This window comes from Nicotiana attenuata, chromosome 9 (assembly GCF_001879085.1).
Source record: "Nicotiana attenuata strain UT chromosome 9, NIATTr2, whole genome shotgun sequence".
In the NCBI taxonomy this organism is placed as follows: Eukaryota; Viridiplantae; Streptophyta; class Magnoliopsida; order Solanales; family Solanaceae; genus Nicotiana; species Nicotiana attenuata.
The window spans coordinates 31,323,792-31,342,622 of record NC_031997.1 but is presented as its reverse complement, the minus strand read 5'-3'; the positions used below and the strand labels follow the sequence as shown (position 1 = coordinate 31,342,622).

The 18,831-nt window shown below is 38.1% G+C and overlaps 3 protein-coding genes across 6 annotated transcripts; 2 read left to right on the top strand and 1 right to left on the bottom strand.

Annotated features, from left to right (window-relative positions):
- On the top strand, positions 752-3,402 carry LOC109232219 (actin-97-like). Of its 3 annotated transcripts, none has more exons than XM_019397903.1 (5): positions 752-857; positions 1,473-1,544; positions 1,646-2,039; positions 2,437-3,050; positions 3,199-3,402. In XM_019397903.1, the coding sequence occupies exons 2-5, from the start codon at positions 1,485-1,487 to the stop codon at positions 3,262-3,264; spliced, it is 1,134 nt and encodes a 377-aa protein (XP_019253448.1). In that variant the 5' UTR covers positions 752-857; positions 1,473-1,484; the 3' UTR covers positions 3,265-3,402. The 3 variants fall into 3 exon arrangements, with proteins under 3 accessions (XP_019253448.1, XP_019253450.1, XP_019253449.1); XM_019397905.1 differs by having other exon boundaries at positions 769-856; positions 1,470-1,544; XM_019397904.1 differs by having other exon boundaries at positions 773-883.
- On the bottom strand, positions 3,335-4,571 carry LOC109232220 (clathrin interactor 1-like). Of its 2 annotated transcripts, none has more exons than XM_019397906.1 (4): positions 4,325-4,569; positions 4,130-4,252; positions 3,890-4,051; positions 3,335-3,823 (listed from the first exon to the last, which is right to left on the bottom strand). In XM_019397906.1, exons 1-4 carry the CDS (start codon positions 4,429-4,431, stop codon positions 3,532-3,534), a joined length of 684 nt encoding a protein of 227 aa, XP_019253451.1. In that variant the 5' UTR covers positions 4,432-4,569; the 3' UTR covers positions 3,335-3,531. The 2 variants fall into 2 exon arrangements, with proteins under 2 accessions (XP_019253451.1, XP_019253452.1); XM_019397907.1 differs by having other exon boundaries at positions 3,712-3,823; positions 3,933-4,051; positions 4,325-4,571.
- On the top strand, positions 5,151-17,819 carry LOC109232218 (probable dual-specificity RNA methyltransferase RlmN). Its single transcript, XM_019397902.1, has 10 exons — positions 5,151-5,396; positions 5,483-5,558; positions 5,702-5,799; positions 14,185-14,286; positions 14,401-14,487; positions 14,815-14,931; positions 15,510-15,613; positions 16,666-16,805; positions 16,941-17,077; positions 17,197-17,819. The coding sequence occupies exons 1-10, from the start codon at positions 5,208-5,210 to the stop codon at positions 17,371-17,373; spliced, it is 1,227 nt and encodes a 408-aa protein (XP_019253447.1). The 5' UTR covers positions 5,151-5,207; the 3' UTR covers positions 17,374-17,819.

Sequence of the window (18,831 nt, the reverse complement as noted above, 5' to 3'; positions counted from 1 at the left end):
GACGTATATTAAAAGGAAAAAAAATGTCATATAAAATAAAATTAAAAAAAATGATATTTAAGGTGTTTATTCTAAAAACTCAAATTCCGAACTCGTCTATAGTGTATAATACTAGAAAACATGAATAAAATAAAAATTGCTATTTGCTACTACTAACAGCTTGTTTGGATGGTTGTTACCTATCCTATTGTATTGTTACTTTAAATACAATGTTTGTTTGGATTGTTACTTAAATTTTATATATCGTATCGTTAAATCCGTCGTTACGTAACGATGAAATGTGCCACTTTATGTAACGACCGATTTGGTGTGGTCGCGTTGTTTCCTTGTGTTTTTCTCTCAATCCCACCCTTCATTATTATTAAATAATTTTATTTTATCATTTACCCTACCTTTTTATATACCGTATCATAATTGTTCTTTATAATATTGCAAGTTTATTCATCATATCACAGGTGCGTGATACCATAAAACGACGCCAAAATGATACAATCCATCCAAACATTGTATTCATCAAACGATACGATACAAATACAATACGATACGATATATTATGAAATGATACGTAACAACCATCCAAACAAGCCATAAAGAAAAAAAGAAAGATATGCCTAGGCTAAAAGAAAGGAGGAAATGGGAGAAAAAGCGAAAGAAGAGGAAGAGAGGTGTGGCGACCACTTAATAATGGGCCTCCCCAGACTGGTAAAAATGATCCAACGGCTGAGATGTCTTGCTCCTCTTCAATATATAGTCTTCCAATTTCTTCATCTCTCTCGAAAGAAAAAGGCTTTTCGCCATTTCACATCCCTTTTTGCCTAGCGATACAAAACATCTTCTCTCTCCAATCCAAAAAAAAGGTGCAATTCTTGTGCATTTTCCTTTGGTATGATAGCTACATGTTGATCCTTACTTGTCGTTTTTCTTTTGTCGTTTCATTAGTTTCTGTTGACCTATGGAAGAAAATGATCTTGTTGGATGGTTCAGCTATCTTTATATATACTTAGATTGAAATGCTATTCCGATGGATCTTTGCTTGACATTCATAACCTTGTGTCTTTTTTATTGCATTTCTGACTCACATATGGATCTCTTTGAAAATACTGATTGATATCCCTTTTTATTAGCAAAAGGCTCTCAATTTCTGCACTTACTTGAATTTTGCATATATTTGGAATGTAATACTAGCTATTTCTGTGTTTTCTTCCCTCTTAGCCTTTGCTTACAGTTCTGTGAGAGAAAAACTAAATAACGTGAAGCTTTCTTCTGTATAAAGCACAAACTAGTAGAGAAGAAGAATAAGTTGTGGTTTCTGGATACATTTGTATTTGATTAAGAAAGCTCGACACGATCATTCTACTGGGTGCTGATTACTGTTAAGATTAATTGTTATTTTGAATCATCAAATGCTCTAATACAGAAGCAAGATAGATGGTGATTTTTACCTTGTACTGAGGCTTCAGTTTTGGATGTAGAAAATAGCATAGATGGCAGACGGCGAGGATATTCAGCCACTCGTCTGTGACAATGGAACTGGAATGGTCAAGGTAAGCTGAAGTCTATGTTGTCCTATAATATTGTGTTAATGATGTTTGTTAACTTGTGATTTATTGTTATTGAAAAAGTTTGAGACATTCTTATTATACAGGCTGGGTTTGCTGGAGATGATGCTCCAAGAGCTGTATTCCCTAGCATTGTTGGACGGCCCCGCCATACTGGTGTGATGGTGGGCATGGGTCAAAAAGATGCCTACGTAGGGGATGAAGCTCAGTCAAAGCGTGGTATCTTAACCTTGAAATACCCAATTGAGCATGGTATTGTTAGCAATTGGGATGATATGGAGAAGATATGGCATCATACTTTCTACAACGAGCTCCGTGTTGCCCCTGAGGAGCATCCGGTCCTCCTAACTGAAGCACCTCTTAACCCCAAGGCTAACCGTGAAAAGATGACCCAAATTATGTTTGAGACTTTCAATACTCCAGCTATGTATGTTGCTATCCAAGCCGTCCTCTCACTGTATGCCAGTGGTCGTACTACTGGTAATAAATCCTTACTTTTTTGTTAAGTTATTATGTTTTTACTTAGTGATTACAATTACTATTTACTTATGGGATAAAGTCCTCGTATGATGCATTATAATTGGTTGGACTGATGCAGATACTGCAAAGTTCTTGTTGTTTGTATTTCGACAATGATTGTCTTAGATGTACCAAAGTAGTAGTCTCTTTTTTGTTATCCTTTGCAAAAACGCCATGTCAATGCTGACTATATACTTCCTTACTTACCATCGAAGAAACTGTTCATTTGTCAGCTTACACGGGGATTATGTGATTCACTTGTTATTGGAGATATTTTTGGGGCACCGGACCCATATTTTCTTGCATACTTAGGAGCACTTCAGATCATTGCAACTAATTATTTCTTTTCTCTCTGCAGGTATCGTGTTGGACTCTGGGGATGGTGTTAGCCATACAGTCCCCATCTATGAGGGTTATGCCCTTCCACATGCCATTCTTCGTCTTGACTTGGCAGGTCGTGACCTCACTGATAATTTTATGAAGATCCTCACTGAGCGTGGTTACTCGTTCACCACCACAGCTGAGCGGGAAATAGTGAGGGACGTGAAAGAAAAGCTTTCTTACATCGCTCTTGACTATGAGCAGGAACTGGAGACTTCAAAATCTGGCTCTTCTGTCGAGAAGACTTATGAGCTTCCTGATGGACAGGTGATCACCATTGGTGCTGAACGTTTCCGATGCCCTGAGGTACTTTTCCAACCTTCAATGATTGGAATGGAAGCAGCAGGAATCCATGAGACCACATACAACTCTATCATGAAGTGCGACGTGGATATTAGAAAGGATCTTTACGGAAACATAGTGCTTAGTGGTGGTTCTACTATGTTCCCTGGTATTGCTGATAGAATGAGCAAAGAGATAACTGCTTTGGCTCCAAGTAGCATGAAGATTAAGGTTGTGGCACCACCAGAGAGGAAATACAGTGTCTGGATTGGAGGCTCTATCTTAGCATCCCTCAGCACCTTCCAGCAGGTTTGCTTTCCCTTCCCCCCTTCCCTCCCCACCCTCCACTACCTAAAAGAAAAAAGTCACAGCGTTTTGTCTGTCTGTCTAATAATTACTTAAATGGAGAAGCTTGAGACAGTTGCTAATGCAGTTTGTATGTCTTGTTTGTCTGCAGATGTGGATAGCAAAGGCAGAGTATGATGAAGCTGGTCCGTCAATCGTTCACAGAAAGTGCTTCTGATTTTCCAAGAATGATAATGTTGGTGAAAGCAAAATACTTTCGAAATGCAGCATCTTATATTCTAGCTTTATTTTCTGTATTTGTTGTTCTCTGTGTTTGATTGAAATGAGTTGATTGTTGGATGATCTTATTCTTTTATTTTTATTGATTTAGAAGTTTCAACTTTCCATAATCATATTTCAATATGCGTCCACCATGCTACGACCTAAGATGGTTTGATCAGGTAACAATCTCATTGATAAAGAAAAGTAATACTAGTACATGATTTCATCCTGAGGTGGAAAGCAAGGAAGCTTGGCTATGTTTATTCTCTCTATCACAGAATGGATGGTGATCCCATGTCTTGTCATCACTAATTGGATCATTGAGAGCACTTCCCAGCGTTTGTTCAGTATTGCACCTCTCGGAAATGGTCGGACGTTTGCAGAAACTCCCAAACCCTTTTATTCCAACAGTCACTTTTCGCGCTCTGTCTCTCTCTTGTTTCAGGAAGCTTCTGTCTTCCAGTAGCATTATGATCCTCTCTGACATATTTCTAACACTTAATCCCCAGTTAAACCTGCATTGCACAGCACATATTTAATGCTAGTAGAATATTGAAAGCAAAGTGTAAATAAATACCAACCCTTTTTCATCAACATATTGAAAACTTGACATCTGTGTGATACCATCTTCATCACTTCGAAACTCCTCTGCAATACTTTGTGGTCCATGAGTTAGCAGGTATTCCAATAACATTAGAGCCTTATAAGATGACCTCCAATTTCTTGTCTCAAATTTCGACAATCTGTGCACATACCTAAAATGAATGAATTCCAAATCCAGGCAATTTAAGTACAAATAATATAGGTCTGGCCATAGAAACCTCTTATGCAGAATATCAACGATCCTCCAATAATCATCAACTTCAAAGGCTGCACGTGATATTAGTCTCATGGTTTGCATATTTGGTGCACTCAAATCTCCATTTGTTGCTTCTTCTGCCAGCCTTTAATACAAAAATGATAAGTAAGAAGAAACTGACTGAAGTCAATGAAAGTTAGTTTTCAAGAAAAGTTACAGTTGAGGAGGAGTAACATCTGTAAGAGCCAGTCGAGCAGTCCTGATTTTCTCTTTGAGGAACAAGGAAGCCTGCCTTCTGAATTCATGCAACACAGGAGAATCCATGTCGAATTTGTTATGGGGATAATCGATCAACTGAAATATATAGTTAGAAAGAATTGTCGATGGAAATACAACTAACTACTCCACTAACGTAACAAACAACAACTACTCTATAAAGTGGATTTGCGTATGTAATTGAGACTAATGGAACTATTAGGAAGGCTTCAACATTTGACAATTACATATTCTAAAGACAAATACCGCAACGTCATAATGGAAATTTCCATTTGTCAAACGTAATCTGGCAGCTGCCTATGTTTGCATTTTCCAGCATTAATTATTTCCTTCAGCGTTAACAAAACAAGAGGGAAATAATGCTTTATAGTGCCATTTTTACCACTGCAAACAAGTACAAGATAAGTAAATTTAACAAGTTTTCAGAGTAGGCGTGTTGTCAACATTTCCCTTATGGTCCTGTCCGTTTGGTTATATTTCGCATTTTGTTGAATTTTTAATTTTGGAATAAGCAACTTTCGAATTAAATCCTATATTAAGGTTGGGATAACAATCTATAAATTACTAATCTCAAAATAAAATACTAATTACAAAAATGTCCTTCTTCAAAATTCTTTTCCAAATGTCCTTTAAAATAACTCAAGGTTAAAATTAAAATTAAAAATCTATTGGACTGCTTTTATTCTATTTTTAATCTAACGAACCAAACATTATAAAATTCACTAAGTCCCTTTATTATTTAATTCCTATATTATTATATCATTTAAAATCCATAGAGGTTTATTTTGGGTTTATCCTCTTGAGAGATAGCACTTTGAGCTGAAATGGCGATGGCTCTTCTTCAGTACGGCTGCTCACTTCCCCTCGCACGGGCCTTACGGTCTCGCACTTTTACAGTCGCCTCCAGTAGCATCAGAGTACCCTCACTCAAGAAGGCTTCTCAAATGGATTCGCACGTCCTCCTTGGCTTGTCGGACGAACAACTTCAGCAAATAGCGCTCGACTTTGGTCAGGTTTGTTCACAGCCCGACAATTTGTAACCAAACTGTTAAAACGTCAACGGGTACGCCACTTAATTACTCTGTTTAATGTGCTACAGAAAAGTTTTAGAGGTAAACAACTGTATCATCTCATCTACAAGAGAAAGGTCAAGGAAATTCAGGAATTTAGTCAGCGTGAGTTTTTTGTTTTAGCCCTTATTTCTTTCTTACTATTGGAAATATTATTCTAGTTTTATTTATTTAAGACCAAAGTCTGTTTCATTTTTATGCTTGCTCTTACGTTTTGTAATTACTAATTTTTCTGTTAAATTTTGCAGTGCCGCTGGCATTCAGATCCGATTTAGAAGAAGCAGGATGGAGGGTTGGAAGGTCCCCAATTCATAAAGCAGTCACCGCAGCTGATGGGACCATCAAGGTGAATTTTCTTGCATGCTTATATTTTGGTCATGCTGTGTGTTAGTGGTTACAGATTTTTTGTTGCCCTAAGTAGAGTAGTTTTGCTGTTAATTTCATTTAGAAATAACTAAAGAACTTTCTTGTGTGCTTAACTTTGGTTGACTGTTTAGTCTGGTGTTATTTTAATGACTATACAAAAAAGATGGCCAGTTGAAGTTGATCCTAGATTGTCGATATACCTATACAAGGCATTTTGGCATGTGGTGACTCTTTTTTTTTATATGTCTGGTGCCTCCATTATACCATGGAGTGCAGGCTTTTTGCAGTATGAAAAACGCAAAGCGCAAAAAGAGATAGAACTCATGGGACTTTAAGTGAAAATCGAGAATGGGAGTGCACATGTCTTAGAAGTAAAGTGTACGTTTTTGAAAAATAGAAGAAGTACCAAATATATGTTTATAACATCAAGTTGCTAACTTCAGCTTCCAGTATATAATAATGACAACTTTTATAGTAATCCAACAATTCTGAATAGACATCAATAAAATATAATTTCACTAAGACCATAGAAAGATAACTTCAATCACAAAATTAATAGTTATATTCGGCTAGTCAACTATTAGAAAATTATGTTGCAGTATTGGCCCTCATGTTTAATTACTTTAGTAACTGAACTAAGACTAGAAAAAAGAAGCAAAAGAGAAGTCTGCAAGAAGTAGCAAGATTATTTGTGTATGAAAATAACTAGAAGCTGATGATGTAGCAGAGAAACAGTTGTAGAAGACAACGAGGGCAGTTGAAACATTGATATGTATGCGGAGAGGAGACCTAGAATCTACATAGCAAGAGGTCCTGTTTTTCCTTTTTCTACATTTATTGAAGTCAGATTCAAAGCATTGACCAGTTTTTACTCAAGTACTCTATGCCTCATTTTTAAAGCAAGCTGTTCTCATAGGCGCATCATTTCACCCATGGGAGAACTTGGTTTGCGTTGCTCTATCACTTTAGACGACAAAGGGATGATTTTTTAGTAGCATTGACTTTTCAACCTCTTTTTTTATTCTTCAACAGGTTGACTTTTTGCCGATGGAGTCCATATTCTTGTGAATCCTTCCTGTCATGGACCATTTAATGTTAGACCTTTTTTGACCCAAATATCCCACTAGCCCCAGAACAAATATAATATGGCTTCACCTCATCGTGCATCAACCAAAATATGATTTCGAATAACTACTTGGATTGAGAGGAGTTGTAAAATATGATTTTAGTAGGTGTACTGACTATATGGTGGTAGGAGCTTTCCATGTCTTTAGAAGTTAAAGCTAATGCCTGTATGTTGGTGTTTTGAAGGCAACTATAGGTATATCAAGCTGCTAAGCTACAGTATGAAAATTTTGGAGAGGGTGGTGGAGATGAGGGTGAGGAAGATTGTCTATTTTCGAGAACCAGTTCGGCTTCATGCCGGGATGATCGACTACCGAAGCCATTCATCTCATAAGGAGATTGGTGGAGCACTCTAAGGTGTGGAAGAGGAGTATTCATTAATTTGGAGAAAGCATTATAGAGGTGCTTGGAAGCTAGAGGTGTTCCTGTAGCGTACACTAGGGCGGTTAAGGACATATATGATGGTGCTAAAACACGAGTAAGGACAGTGGGAGGAGACTCGAGACACTTTCCAATCGTGATGAGGTTGCAGTCTTGCACCAGGGATCGGCTCTTAGCTCGTTCTTATTCGCGATGTATTGATGCGACACATTTATGGGGAGGTACCTTGGTGCATGTTATTTGCAGATGACATAGTGTTATTGATGAGACGCAAGATGGAGTTAACGCTAAGCTGGGGGTCTGGAGACAGATTGTGAAGTCCAAAGGCTTCAAGTTTAGCAGGACTAAAATTGAATACATGGAGTGCAAGTTCAGTGATGTAACTTAGGAAGCTGAAGTGGAAATGAGATTTTATACACAAGTCATCCCCAAGGGAAGAAGTTTCAAGTACCCGGGGTCAATAATCCAAGGTAATGGGGAGATTCATGATGATGTCACACACCGTATTGGAGCGGGGTGGAAGAAATTAAGGCTTGCATCCGGTGTCTTATGTGGTAAGAACGTGCCACTAGGAGGAGCAATACTAGATTCCGCAATGGTCGGTATGGGTAAGACTTCTATGGCGGAAGATGTAGAAGGAGTTATAGTAAACTCCTCAAGAGTCGGTATCGGTAAAAACCTCTGATATATCAAGGTGATCAGAAGAGGTAAAGTAAGGTCAAGACTCAAAAAATGTGACATCGGTTGACATAAGGTACCTATGAAGATCAGGTGATTAACAACGATATCCCTTTTGAACTCGAGAGCTAAGTTATGAACGAAACATGTGCTCCCAAACACACCAGGGGGAATAGAGTATAAGGGTGACTGGGAAAAAATTACCGAACACGGAATCTGACTATGAATTGAAGATGAAGGCATCCGATTAATTAGATAACAAGCCGTGAGAACTGCATCACCCCAAAAACACAGCGGGACATAAGACTCAATTAGAAGTGTGCGAGCAGTCTCAATGAGGTGTCTATTCTTTCTCTTTGCTACCCCATTTGCTGAGGGATATACAGATAAGATGTCTGATGAATAATTCCTTGAGAAGTCATAAACTGCTGAAATTGAGAGGATAAGTATTCTAAGGCATTATGACTACGAAAGATACGAATAGAAACGCCAAACTTATTTTTTTATTTCAGCACAAAACTCTGGAATATAAAAAACAACGAAGAACGATCTTTCATTAAAAAAATCCAAGTATATCTTGAGTAATCATCAAAAAAACTAACAAAATAACAAAATCCTAAGGTTGAACTGATTCTACTAAGACCCCATATATCAGAATGAATTAAAGAAAAAACAGATTCTGCACGACTCTCAACATTACGCGAAAAAGTGGCTCGGGTATGTTTCCCAAGTTGACACGACTCACAATCTAATGTAGACAAACTAGGAACCATCTTTTGAAGCTTGGATAAACTTGGATGTACTAAATGTCTATGAATTAGGTCCGGAGAATCTGTAACTGGACATGCTGTGGAAGGATTAAGTGAGTCAAGGTAGTAAAGGCCTTGTGATTCACGCCCTGTGCCAATCATCTGTCCCGTACTGCGGTCCTGCATAAGAAAAGAGTCATCAATAAAGTATATATCACAATGGAGGGCACGAGTCAACCGACTAACTGATGCAAGATTAAAAGGACAACCAGGGACATAAAGAACAGAATCTAAAGTGACAGAGGATAAGGGATTAGCTTGTCCAACTCTTTTTGCTTTTATTTGGACTCCATCGGCTAAAGTAACACTGGAAAGAGATTGTGAATAAACAATATTTGACAAAAGTGACTTATTAAAAATATGATCAGAGGCGCCTGAGTCCATGACCCACGGTCCAAGAGTAGTACAGAGCAAAGGAATTACCAGCAACAGAAGTATCGGTCTGAGCAACTGAGGCTACTTGTGGAAGTATCTACTTGCTCGATACTGGACGAACTCATTATATTCCCCTTCAGATAAAGAAAGTCTCTGCTTACCTGCAGTCTCTGTTTGAGCAACATGAACATTTTTATGTGGTCGACCATGCAAAGAGTGACACACCTCACGGGTGTGTCCAAGCCTATTACAATAACAATACTTGGGTCGAGACCTTCCAAAACAACCTCCGCCTCGTCTATTCCCCATAGTTCGAGATACCCGATTTTTCACTATTTGGGATGCAAGAACAAATGAGGGACAATCAGAGTAGCCAAAATCTAGTCATGCACAGAATCAAGGTCATTATGATGTCCAGCGAGTGTAAGAACTAGAAACATCTTTTGTCGTTACTCTTGTTTAGAGATGGCAATGGGACGGTGCGGGGCGGTTGCGGGGTGGGTTCAACCTTAACTCGCGAAGATTTCAACCCGCCCCGCACCGCCCCGCATAACAAAATTTTCAGTTTTCAACCCGCCCGCCTCGCATAGCAAAAGTTTTCTATTTTTTTCAATTTTGATGAGTAATTTTAGCCTATTATTATACTATGTCTAAAGCTTCCCTTTCTTATTTATATACAAAAAATTATGAGAAAGTTTCCAGAAGAGTAATACTCTATTTAGCAAAACTTTTAATTTTTGCTTACTTTGAGAGAGTTTCCAGAAACTACTTTCGTGGGACTACCATTTGTGTTTAGCTAAATCACTTTAAAAAAAAATTACTCCTGTTAGTACTCCCTGCGTTCCAATTTAAGTGAACCTGTTTGACTGGGCACGGAGTTTAAGAAAAAATAAGACTTTTGGAATTTGTGGTCCTGAAAAAGTCAAATAGGGCCCCAGAGTATTTGTGTGGTTATAAAAGCTTCTCATTAAGTATAAAATTGTAAGTTTAAGCTAAATTGTTACCAAATTTAGAAAGGGGTCATTCTTTTTGGAATGGACCAAAAAGCAAATAGGTTCACATAAACTGGAACAGAGGGAGTATTAGATGAGCAACTTATATTAGACCAATTTCGCAAAAATATGCTTTTGAACGTCAAATTATGTAGAGAAAAGCATCAAATTCACGATGGTACTAGTCAAGAGTGCTTCACCCGCAACCGCCCCGCAACCGCGCCTAAACCCACCCCGCCCCGCATAAGCTTAAACCCGCTCCGCCCCACACCCGCCCCGCCCCATTGCCATTCCTACTCTTGTTGCTTTTCAACACTAGCAGAAACTGACATCAACTTCTCAAATTCATCCATGACTGCCTGTACTTGTCCCAAGTAAGTCGACATATCGAATTCCCGTTTCTTCAAATTTGTCATCCACGATATCGCACCATAGAAACGAGATATGTCATTAGTGTATAAAGTACGAGCCTTTTCCCAAACTAAATGACATGACTAGAATGGACGAAACAAAGGCATCAATAGATCGTGACATGATACTACATAACTGAGCATCGATCTTTTCCCACCATGCTTTGGCCTTTTCATCTCCCTCACTAGCTTTTTTGGTTAAGTGATCTTGAACACCTTGAGCTTTACACCCACAACTCTACAGACGAAGCCCAAGATAAATGCCTTAGGATGAGTATTCTAAGGCATTATCGCCAAATTGATTTTTTTTTTCTGCACAAAAGCTCTGGAATATAAAAAACAACTCAGAATGATCTTTTATTAGGAAAATCCAAGTACATCTTGAGTAATCATCAATGAAACTAACAAAATAACGAAATCCTAAGGGTGAACTAACTCTATTAGGACCCCATATATCAGAATGAACTAAAGGAAAACAGACTCTGCACGACTCTCAACATTAAGCGAAAAAGTGGCTTGGGTATGTTTCCCAAGTTGACATGACTCACAATCTAATGTAGACCAACTAGATAAACTAGGCACCATCTTTTGAAGCTTGGATAAACTTGGATATCCTAAACGTCTTTGAATTAGGTTTGGAGAATCTGTAATTGGACATGCTGTGGAAGGATTGAGTGAATCAAGGTAGTAAAGGCCTTGTGATTCACGCCTTGTGCCAATCATCTGTCCCGTACTGTGGTCGTGCATACAAAAGAGTCATCAATAAAGTATATACCACAATGGAGGGCACGAGTCAACCGACTAACTGATGGAAGATTTAATGGAAAACCAGGGGCATAAAGAACATATCTAAGTGACAGAGGACAAAGGATTAGCTTGTCCAACTCCTTTTGCTTTGGTTTTGACTCCATTGGCTAAAGTAACACTAGGAAGAGACTGCGAATAAACAATATTTGACAAAAGTGACTTATTACCAAAAATATGATTAGAGGTGCCTGAGTCCATGACCTACGGTCCAAGAGTTGTAGACTGGGAAACAGAGCAAAGGAATTACCAGCAACAGAAGTTGTTTGAGCAACTGAGGCTACTTGTGGAGGTGTCTGCTTACTTGCTCGATAGTGAAGGAACTCATTATATTTCCCTTCAGATAAAGAAAACCTCTAGTTACCTGCAGTCTCTGTTTGAGCAACATGAGCATTTTTAGGTGGTCGACCATGCAAAGAGTAACACACCTCACGGGTGTGTCCAAGCCTATTACAATAAGAACACTTGGGTCGAGACCTTCCAAAACGACCTCCGCCTCGTCTATTCTCCATAGTTTGAGATACCCGATTTTTCACTGTCTCGGATGCGAGTACAGAGGAGTCAACCGTCTGTGATGAAATCACTATGTGACTAGGCACTGCAGCAAGGTGAAGTAATTGAGAGAATAGTTCATCAACTTTAGGGACAGTCAGACTAGCCAAAATATGGTCAAGCACTGAATCAAGGTCATTAGGAAGTCCAACGAGTGTAAGAACTAGAAACATCTTTTGTCGTTACTGTTGTTGCTTTTCAACACTAGCAAAAACTGACATGAACTTCTCAAATTCCTCCATTACTACTTGTCCCAGGTAAGTCGACATATCCAATTCCTATTTCTTCAAATTTGTCATCCGCGATATCACATCATAAAAACAAGATATGTCATTAGTGTATAAAGTACGAGCCTTTTCCCAAACTAAATCACATGCCTAGAATGGACGAAACAAAGGCATCAACTTGGAATCAATAGACACCACAAGAAAATAACTGAGCATCGATCTTTTCCCACTGTGCTTTGGCCTTTTCATCTCCCTTACTAGCCTTTTTGGTTAAGTGATCTTGAACACCTTGAGCTTTACACCGCAACTCCACAGACGAAGCCCAAGATAAATAATTTGAACTTCCAAGTAGGGGTTCAGAAGTAATCATAAAGGCTGAATTTCCAACTCCACTATTTTTGGAACCAAAAGCATCAAGTCCGAGAGACATGGTTGGATCAAATAAGTACGAAGTCACAAAAATTGGTGGCGAAGTTGGTCCAAAATAGTGTTAGGTCACAAAAACAGTTGAGAAGCAACAGAAAAATACACTGTAGCCGCCGGAAACTGGAACAGTCGTCGGAATATGCAAAAGTCACCGGAAAATAAAAAAGTTGTCGGAATATGATGAAACTCGAATGAGTAGAGTCGGAAAAGCCTAGTGAACAAGCTATCTCAAAGAAGGTCCGCGAAAAAATGGTCGGAAGGGGACCCACGCGCCTGTGCGTGGACCAGATCTCACCGAAAAAATTCTATTCCGGTAGGCGTGTGAAAGCTCTGCTACCGGAGATCTTTGTTGGCGTTTGGTCACCGGGGGTTGAGGGACCTTGTGGTGGTGTTGGTTTTTTGCACAACGCCGATGGAAATTAGTTTGACGTAAATCTGTCCTAGAATTGTTGGAAATTGACGCACGACGCACGACGACTGTCTGACTTTCCCGGACGTGTCTCACTCACGCTCTGATACCTTGTGAGAAATAATACACGGGAAAATATTCTATTGGTTTATTAACAATGATACAGTGAGCCCTATATATATAATACATGTTCTACTCTTACATATGGGACTAGGATTATTTACATATAACTATTTAAGACCTATGAAGATTGGAGGCTTAGGATTAATGGACCTAAAAGTTTTAACAAAGCCCAACAATTTGGGAGCTTGGCATTGAAGATCAAGTGCTATGGAGGAAGGTCACAACAAATAAATACGGGACTAGATGAGAATTAAAGTAAGTTCAAGGGAAGATGAGAGTTAAGAATCCTGAAGCAGATAATGAGGTCGAATACAAAACAGAAAAGGAAAACAAACAAAAGATTCTCACTTGAAGTTGAAAAGAGTATTTGATAGTTTGAAAAGGGGTATCTGGAAGTTCAAGCTGTGTTTGGAGACATGAATATCACTTGGAAAAAATGTTGAAATTTTTGATTGAAAACCACTGTTTCATTTGAAAAACCCTCAAAGCAGTTTTTCAACTTTAAATTCTCTATTTCACGTTAAAGTTGAAAAAATGGACCAAATTACAAAGAAAAACATTGATTTGCAAATAATATTTCAAGCTAAAGTTTAAATAATGAAATAATTAATTTTCTAGCTGAACTTTTTAGGACATAACTGATTCTCTCTCTCTATCTCTCTCTTTCTTTTCTGGTGTGTGTGTGTGTGGCGTAACTGGAAGCTAGGATTGTGTTAACACGGAAGGATGTTGTGTCCATATCCAGCTACTGAAGGAGAGCAAGTTGGAAGTGACTTTTAAAGAACGAGTTAGATAATGGACCTCCAACATATGCTATATAGCAAGTTATGTTATGCCCTGAGACAGCTTTTATTTTGTATGTCTTGGTGTTTTTATGTTAAATCTTCCCTAAGATTGTACTTTTTAGTTATAGTTTTTTTGGTCCGAGACAGAAAAAAGAAAAAAAGTTATAATTATTTTTGGGAGGTTGAATTCTTTTGTGTAGTACATATCTCTTTCTTCTGTCATCTTTTCCTTCTTTAACTATCTTAGAATTCCTGATATTTATCTTCAGTTGTTAATAAAACTCGAGGACAACCGATTGGTCGAGACTGTTGGAATTCCAGTTAAAGACAAAGATGGTTCATCTCGCTTGACAGCATGTGTTTCATCTCAGGTAACTTATTATCATCATTGATTAAATATATGCTCTCAGAATTAGCTACTAAAATTTTTTGTGGCTTTTACTCTTTATTCTGCCGCTGTGGCCATTCATTTCTTTGCTAATCAGGTGGGCTGCCCATTGCGCTGTTCGTTCTGTGCCACTGGCAAAGGAGGATTCTCAAGGAACCTTAAGAGCCATGAAATTGTTGATCAGGTTTTCTTTGCATCTCTGCCCTTAATATATACTGGCGTCTTCATAATTGCTTTCTTGTAGCTATAAAAGCTATATCGTGGGATTTCTATAGATTTTCTATCCATCATTTTGGATAGAAAATGGATGGCCTGTTAACATACCATAGCTGCTAAAAGCTGTTACCTTTATCACTCATGGTTTTGAACTTTAACTTGATCACAGTCAAGAGGATTCTGTGGGCACACGTATTGATTTTCGTTTTCTTGTTGATCCCAAATTCAAGAACATGGTATGTCTTTGTGGCATAAACTTAAGGAGATTATTTTGATTTATAATTAACCGCTGCAGGTCTTGGCAATAGAAGAGCTATTCAAGCAGAGAGTGACAAACGTTGTCTTTATGGGTATGGGGGAGCCAATGTTGAACATGAAAGAAGTCCTTGAAGCACATCGTTGCCTGAATAAGGTCTTGTAACATCCTTGATATGACTTTCTTTGTTCATTTCAGTTCCTCCCTCGAGTCTGACATGTTGATTGAACTAAAAATGTTTTCTGGTACAATGTATTTCCTGTCCTTTTCTACAAGAGTGTATTTTATATGTTTCTCTTGGTATAAAAGGCTCCCAAGATTCTGTTGCCTTCAAGAATATTGACAGATTCTGAGGTTAAGTAGTGTGTCGATTGCTTAAACATGCATTTCATTGCATAATTGGCCCTGCTGCTTGAATAGCTTTCTATGAATATTCACCTTGAAAAATGTGGGCACTTGGTTCTTACTCCTTTTCAGAGGGTAAAAGTATCTGAAATATGCAAGTGACTGAGAGATCTATTATGTCTTGCTAGAGAAATTTTTTCCTTCAAATGTAAATTAAACTTGATGAAGTAATATAAAGGCACTGGACAATAAGTGCCAAGAGCTGACACGATTGGTAGGATCATTCTTCCATATAGTTGACCCTTTAAGTTTTGTAGAAAAGCAGCATATTGTTCCATGTTATTTCATATGGTGTAGTATGAAATTTGAATTCTTTCTTTTCTTATAAGGATATTTTGATTGGGCAAAGGATGATTACGATTTCAACTGTTGGAGTTCCAAACACCATAAAGAAGCTCGCATCTTACAAACTTCAGTCAACATTGGCTCTCAGGTAGTAGTTACTCCCTCTACCTCCTAACCCCCCCCAAACACTACAAACACTAGCAACTCAAATAAAGCACAACAAAAGGAAGAAAAAGAATCTTAAAATGATAGCTGAGAAATGCATGTCTGGTCGCAGATACTTCTGGCTTTTCGTTATTAACTGCTGCTAGTTGTGTCCACGAGATTCAGAATATTTTGCACTGCTATGGTAGTGGTGTGGGACTTTGGGTGCTTATTTCCTTCTTCCAGTATGTTGTAAGGATTATTCTGAGCCCTTTTTATAAATAAAATAAAGGATTAGTCTGAGCCCTTAGTTTACAGCATATAGATTTTCTTGTGCCCCTTCGCATAATGTCCTTGCCTCCCGATATGTGGCTTTTATACTACTTTGGGGATTGTTCTAGCCCATATGCAGGCTAAACTTAAACATTGAATAAAAGCATAAGAATGATGTTTGCTACCAAATCTCTAATGACGACTTTAGATTTAAGAAACCATGAAGCTACCACATTTCAGTAGCAAGAAAGTTGATACCCCACTTAATTTCAGAGAAGTGTGGCCAACAGATCTGGACAAGATGTAGCATAAGAAGCAAGTGTACTGAGATTGTGTCCTAAATCATTTGTTTTTTCTTGCCATTGAATAGAAACATCAGATTTGCAAAAGTTGAAGAGTGGTTATCTGCAAACTCTAGGCAAGGAATTAAAACAGACAGTTCAGATATTGTTGGAACTTTATATATCTCATGATGTGATTAGTTTCATTTTTCCATTGGTACTTTTTTTTTTAGATGACTGAGAAATCCGTCTGGGGCCGATCCTTTGGACCAACCGCAGCCTTCGAAACTTGGTGGATAATGGACCCGCCCCTATACCCTTCTCCACTTAAAATTTTTTTCACTGGGACTTTACATCAAGTTTTCTCGAGGATTCTTATATTGGCCTACATAGAGCTGTGAAGATGCTGCATATTAACGGAGACATTCTTTTGTTCCCTGCTGATTTATCCTTAGCTATCTAGAATTTCTGATCTCTACTTTGTTTCACCGCTGTACATCAGCTTACATGCTCCAAATCAGAATCTTCGGGAAAAGATTGTACCAAGTGCAAAGTCCTACCCTTTGAATGCAATTATGAAGGATTGCAGGGACTACTTCCTGGAAACTAGAAGACGGGTTTCCTTTGAATATACACTTTTAGGTATTCAGTGAATTCTTCTCTTCTTTTTCCCCCCTTAGTGGTAGACTTTCTAGAGAACATGTGCCAAGTATGTGACTTTCAACCCTTATCAAAAAAAAAAAAAGTATGTGACTTCCAATTTTCGCTTTTTGGCAGCCGGAGTGAATGATTCGGTCGAGCATGCAATTGAACTGGCAGAATTGCTTCATGAATGGGGTCGTGGTCATCATGTGAACTTAATACCATTTAATCCAATAGAGGGCTCGGAGTATAAGCGTCCATCCAAAAGATCAGTATGCTTCGTCCAATCTCTACAACCTTCGCTGACGGATTTTCCCATTTATCTTCTTTCTGAACACTTCAACTGAGTTTATCTTGCATTGATGCATTCACGTTGAATTTTTTGGCGCAGGTTCTTGCTTTTGTCTCTGCTCTTGAATCTCGTAAAGTAACTGCTAGTGTACGTCAAACACGGGGACTTGATGCAAGTGCTGCTTGTGGACAGTTGAGAAATGAGTTTCAGAAGAGTCCTTTGCTTACTGGAAATGCAATTGAGGAATCTCATTCTGTAGTTGCACTTGCATCTTGATATCATAAAAGTTTTGCAAGCTTGAAGCTACTCCATTTGTTATGTGCTAAACCATATCAGCAGTGCTTGACAGCTTCTCAAGAACAGGTCTTTGGTACAAGCTGCTGCGTTAAGATGAAAGGAACCGTCGCTCTTGATGTTGTTGATGTTGGTGAAATTATAGGAATTGTATTTGTAGGTGGATGACCCAACAATTTGTTGAGCTTGTGCGCATGGATGTGATCCTTAGCCTCGAGTGCTCCTCCGTGGTTCAGCTATGCAAATACTCGAATATTTAAGAGATTAAAAAAGTAGTTTTGGATATGATAAAGAAGATGCTCTAGTAGTAGTTGAGGGAAACTGTTATTTCTTATACAAGAAGTTGATGCATAATGTACTCAGGTGCCAAATTATGTGCTTGTACACGATATTTTGTTGTAAATATCTCTGACGTATACTTGAATCAACCTAAGTAGGAGTTATCACTCACACTTGGATAAGCATGACCCCGTTGAGTTTGATCACCTTTAAAATTCGACAAATACTTAAAATCGTTTGTTACTAAATTATAACACATGCAGTCAAACAATTAAAAGGGAAAAAGGGTCAAATTATTAGAACCTTCCCAACAATGAAATTAGCTGAAATGAACAAAGGATCTTTATAAAAGAACAAAATAAAAACAGTTGAAATGATCAGGAAAGAATAGATGAGAAAATTTGAGAACTATTACTACATAGCATAATTATCTAGCCAACTGGTAACTAAACTTCTCTAACAGAATCATCAACAAACTAACTCTCTGACTAAAACTAAAAAAAAAAAAAAAAAAAAAAATCTCTAACTAATCAAATCAGTGTGGCCAGCTCACATTGCAACCTGTCACTCCACATTTCGGCCACAATTATAATGATGTCACGATTCAAAATTTCACCAGTGACCGTGATGACACCAAACGTGTCGGCTAGGCAAACCAAATCACGCAACAACTGAATAAACAACAGAAATGAAGCAATATATAAAATCTAACTGAGTTCTAGAGCTTAAATAAATCTAAAACCAACACCAATACGTGAAAATAGTAGTACAACCTTTAAGAATGTCAGAATATAACAATCTAAAATAAAATAACACTGTCTGAAGTAATTAACAGTCTTGAACATGAAAAGAATTCGAGGCCTGCGGATGAATGAGCTGCACTACCTCAAGTCTCCTTTAGTACAACAATAATCTACTCCTCAGCTCTGCTAGTACCAACATCTGGAACTGCACAAAAATATGCAGAAGTATAGTTAGAGTATAACAGATCAAATGCACTCCGTATGTATCAAAACTAACCTTGGCGAAGTAGTGACGAGATTGGTCAACTGATACTTACTATCTTAACCTGAACAGTCCATAAACATATACAATACAAGAATCTAGCAGAAACAGTGTATAAGATGATCTGGTACAATTAATAGAGACAAAAGCATGCTT

Bases quoted from the DNA above. Each gene is read 5' to 3' on its own strand.
- LOC109232219 (XM_019397903.1), top strand. From the start codon at position 1,485: ATGGCAGACGGCGAGGATATTCAGCCACTCGTCTGTGACAATGGAACT. The intron at 1,545-1,645 runs GTAAGCTGAAGT...CTTATTATACAG, and splicing joins ATGGAACTGGAATGGTCAAG to GCTGGGTTTGCTGGAGATGA. The intron at 2,040-2,436 runs GTAATAAATCCT...TTCTCTCTGCAG, and splicing joins TGCCAGTGGTCGTACTACTG to GTATCGTGTTGGACTCTGGG.
- LOC109232220 (XM_019397906.1), bottom strand. From the start codon at position 4,431: ATGGATTCTCCTGTGTTGCATGAATTCAGAAGGCAGGCTTCCTTGTTC. The intron at 4,253-4,324 runs GTAACTTTTCTT...TTTGTATTAAAG, and splicing joins GATGTTACTCCTCCTCAACT to GCTGGCAGAAGAAGCAACAA. The intron at 4,052-4,129 runs GTTTCTATGGCC...GTATGTGCACAG, and splicing joins GTTGATATTCTGCATAAGAG to ATTGTCGAAATTTGAGACAA.
- LOC109232218 (XM_019397902.1), top strand. From the start codon at position 5,208: ATGGCGATGGCTCTTCTTCAGTACGGCTGCTCACTTCCCCTCGCACGG. The intron at 5,397-5,482 runs GTTTGTTCACAG...AATGTGCTACAG, and splicing joins TAGCGCTCGACTTTGGTCAG to AAAAGTTTTAGAGGTAAACA. The intron at 5,800-14,184 runs GTGAATTTTCTT...ATTTATCTTCAG, and splicing joins CAGCTGATGGGACCATCAAG to TTGTTAATAAAACTCGAGGA.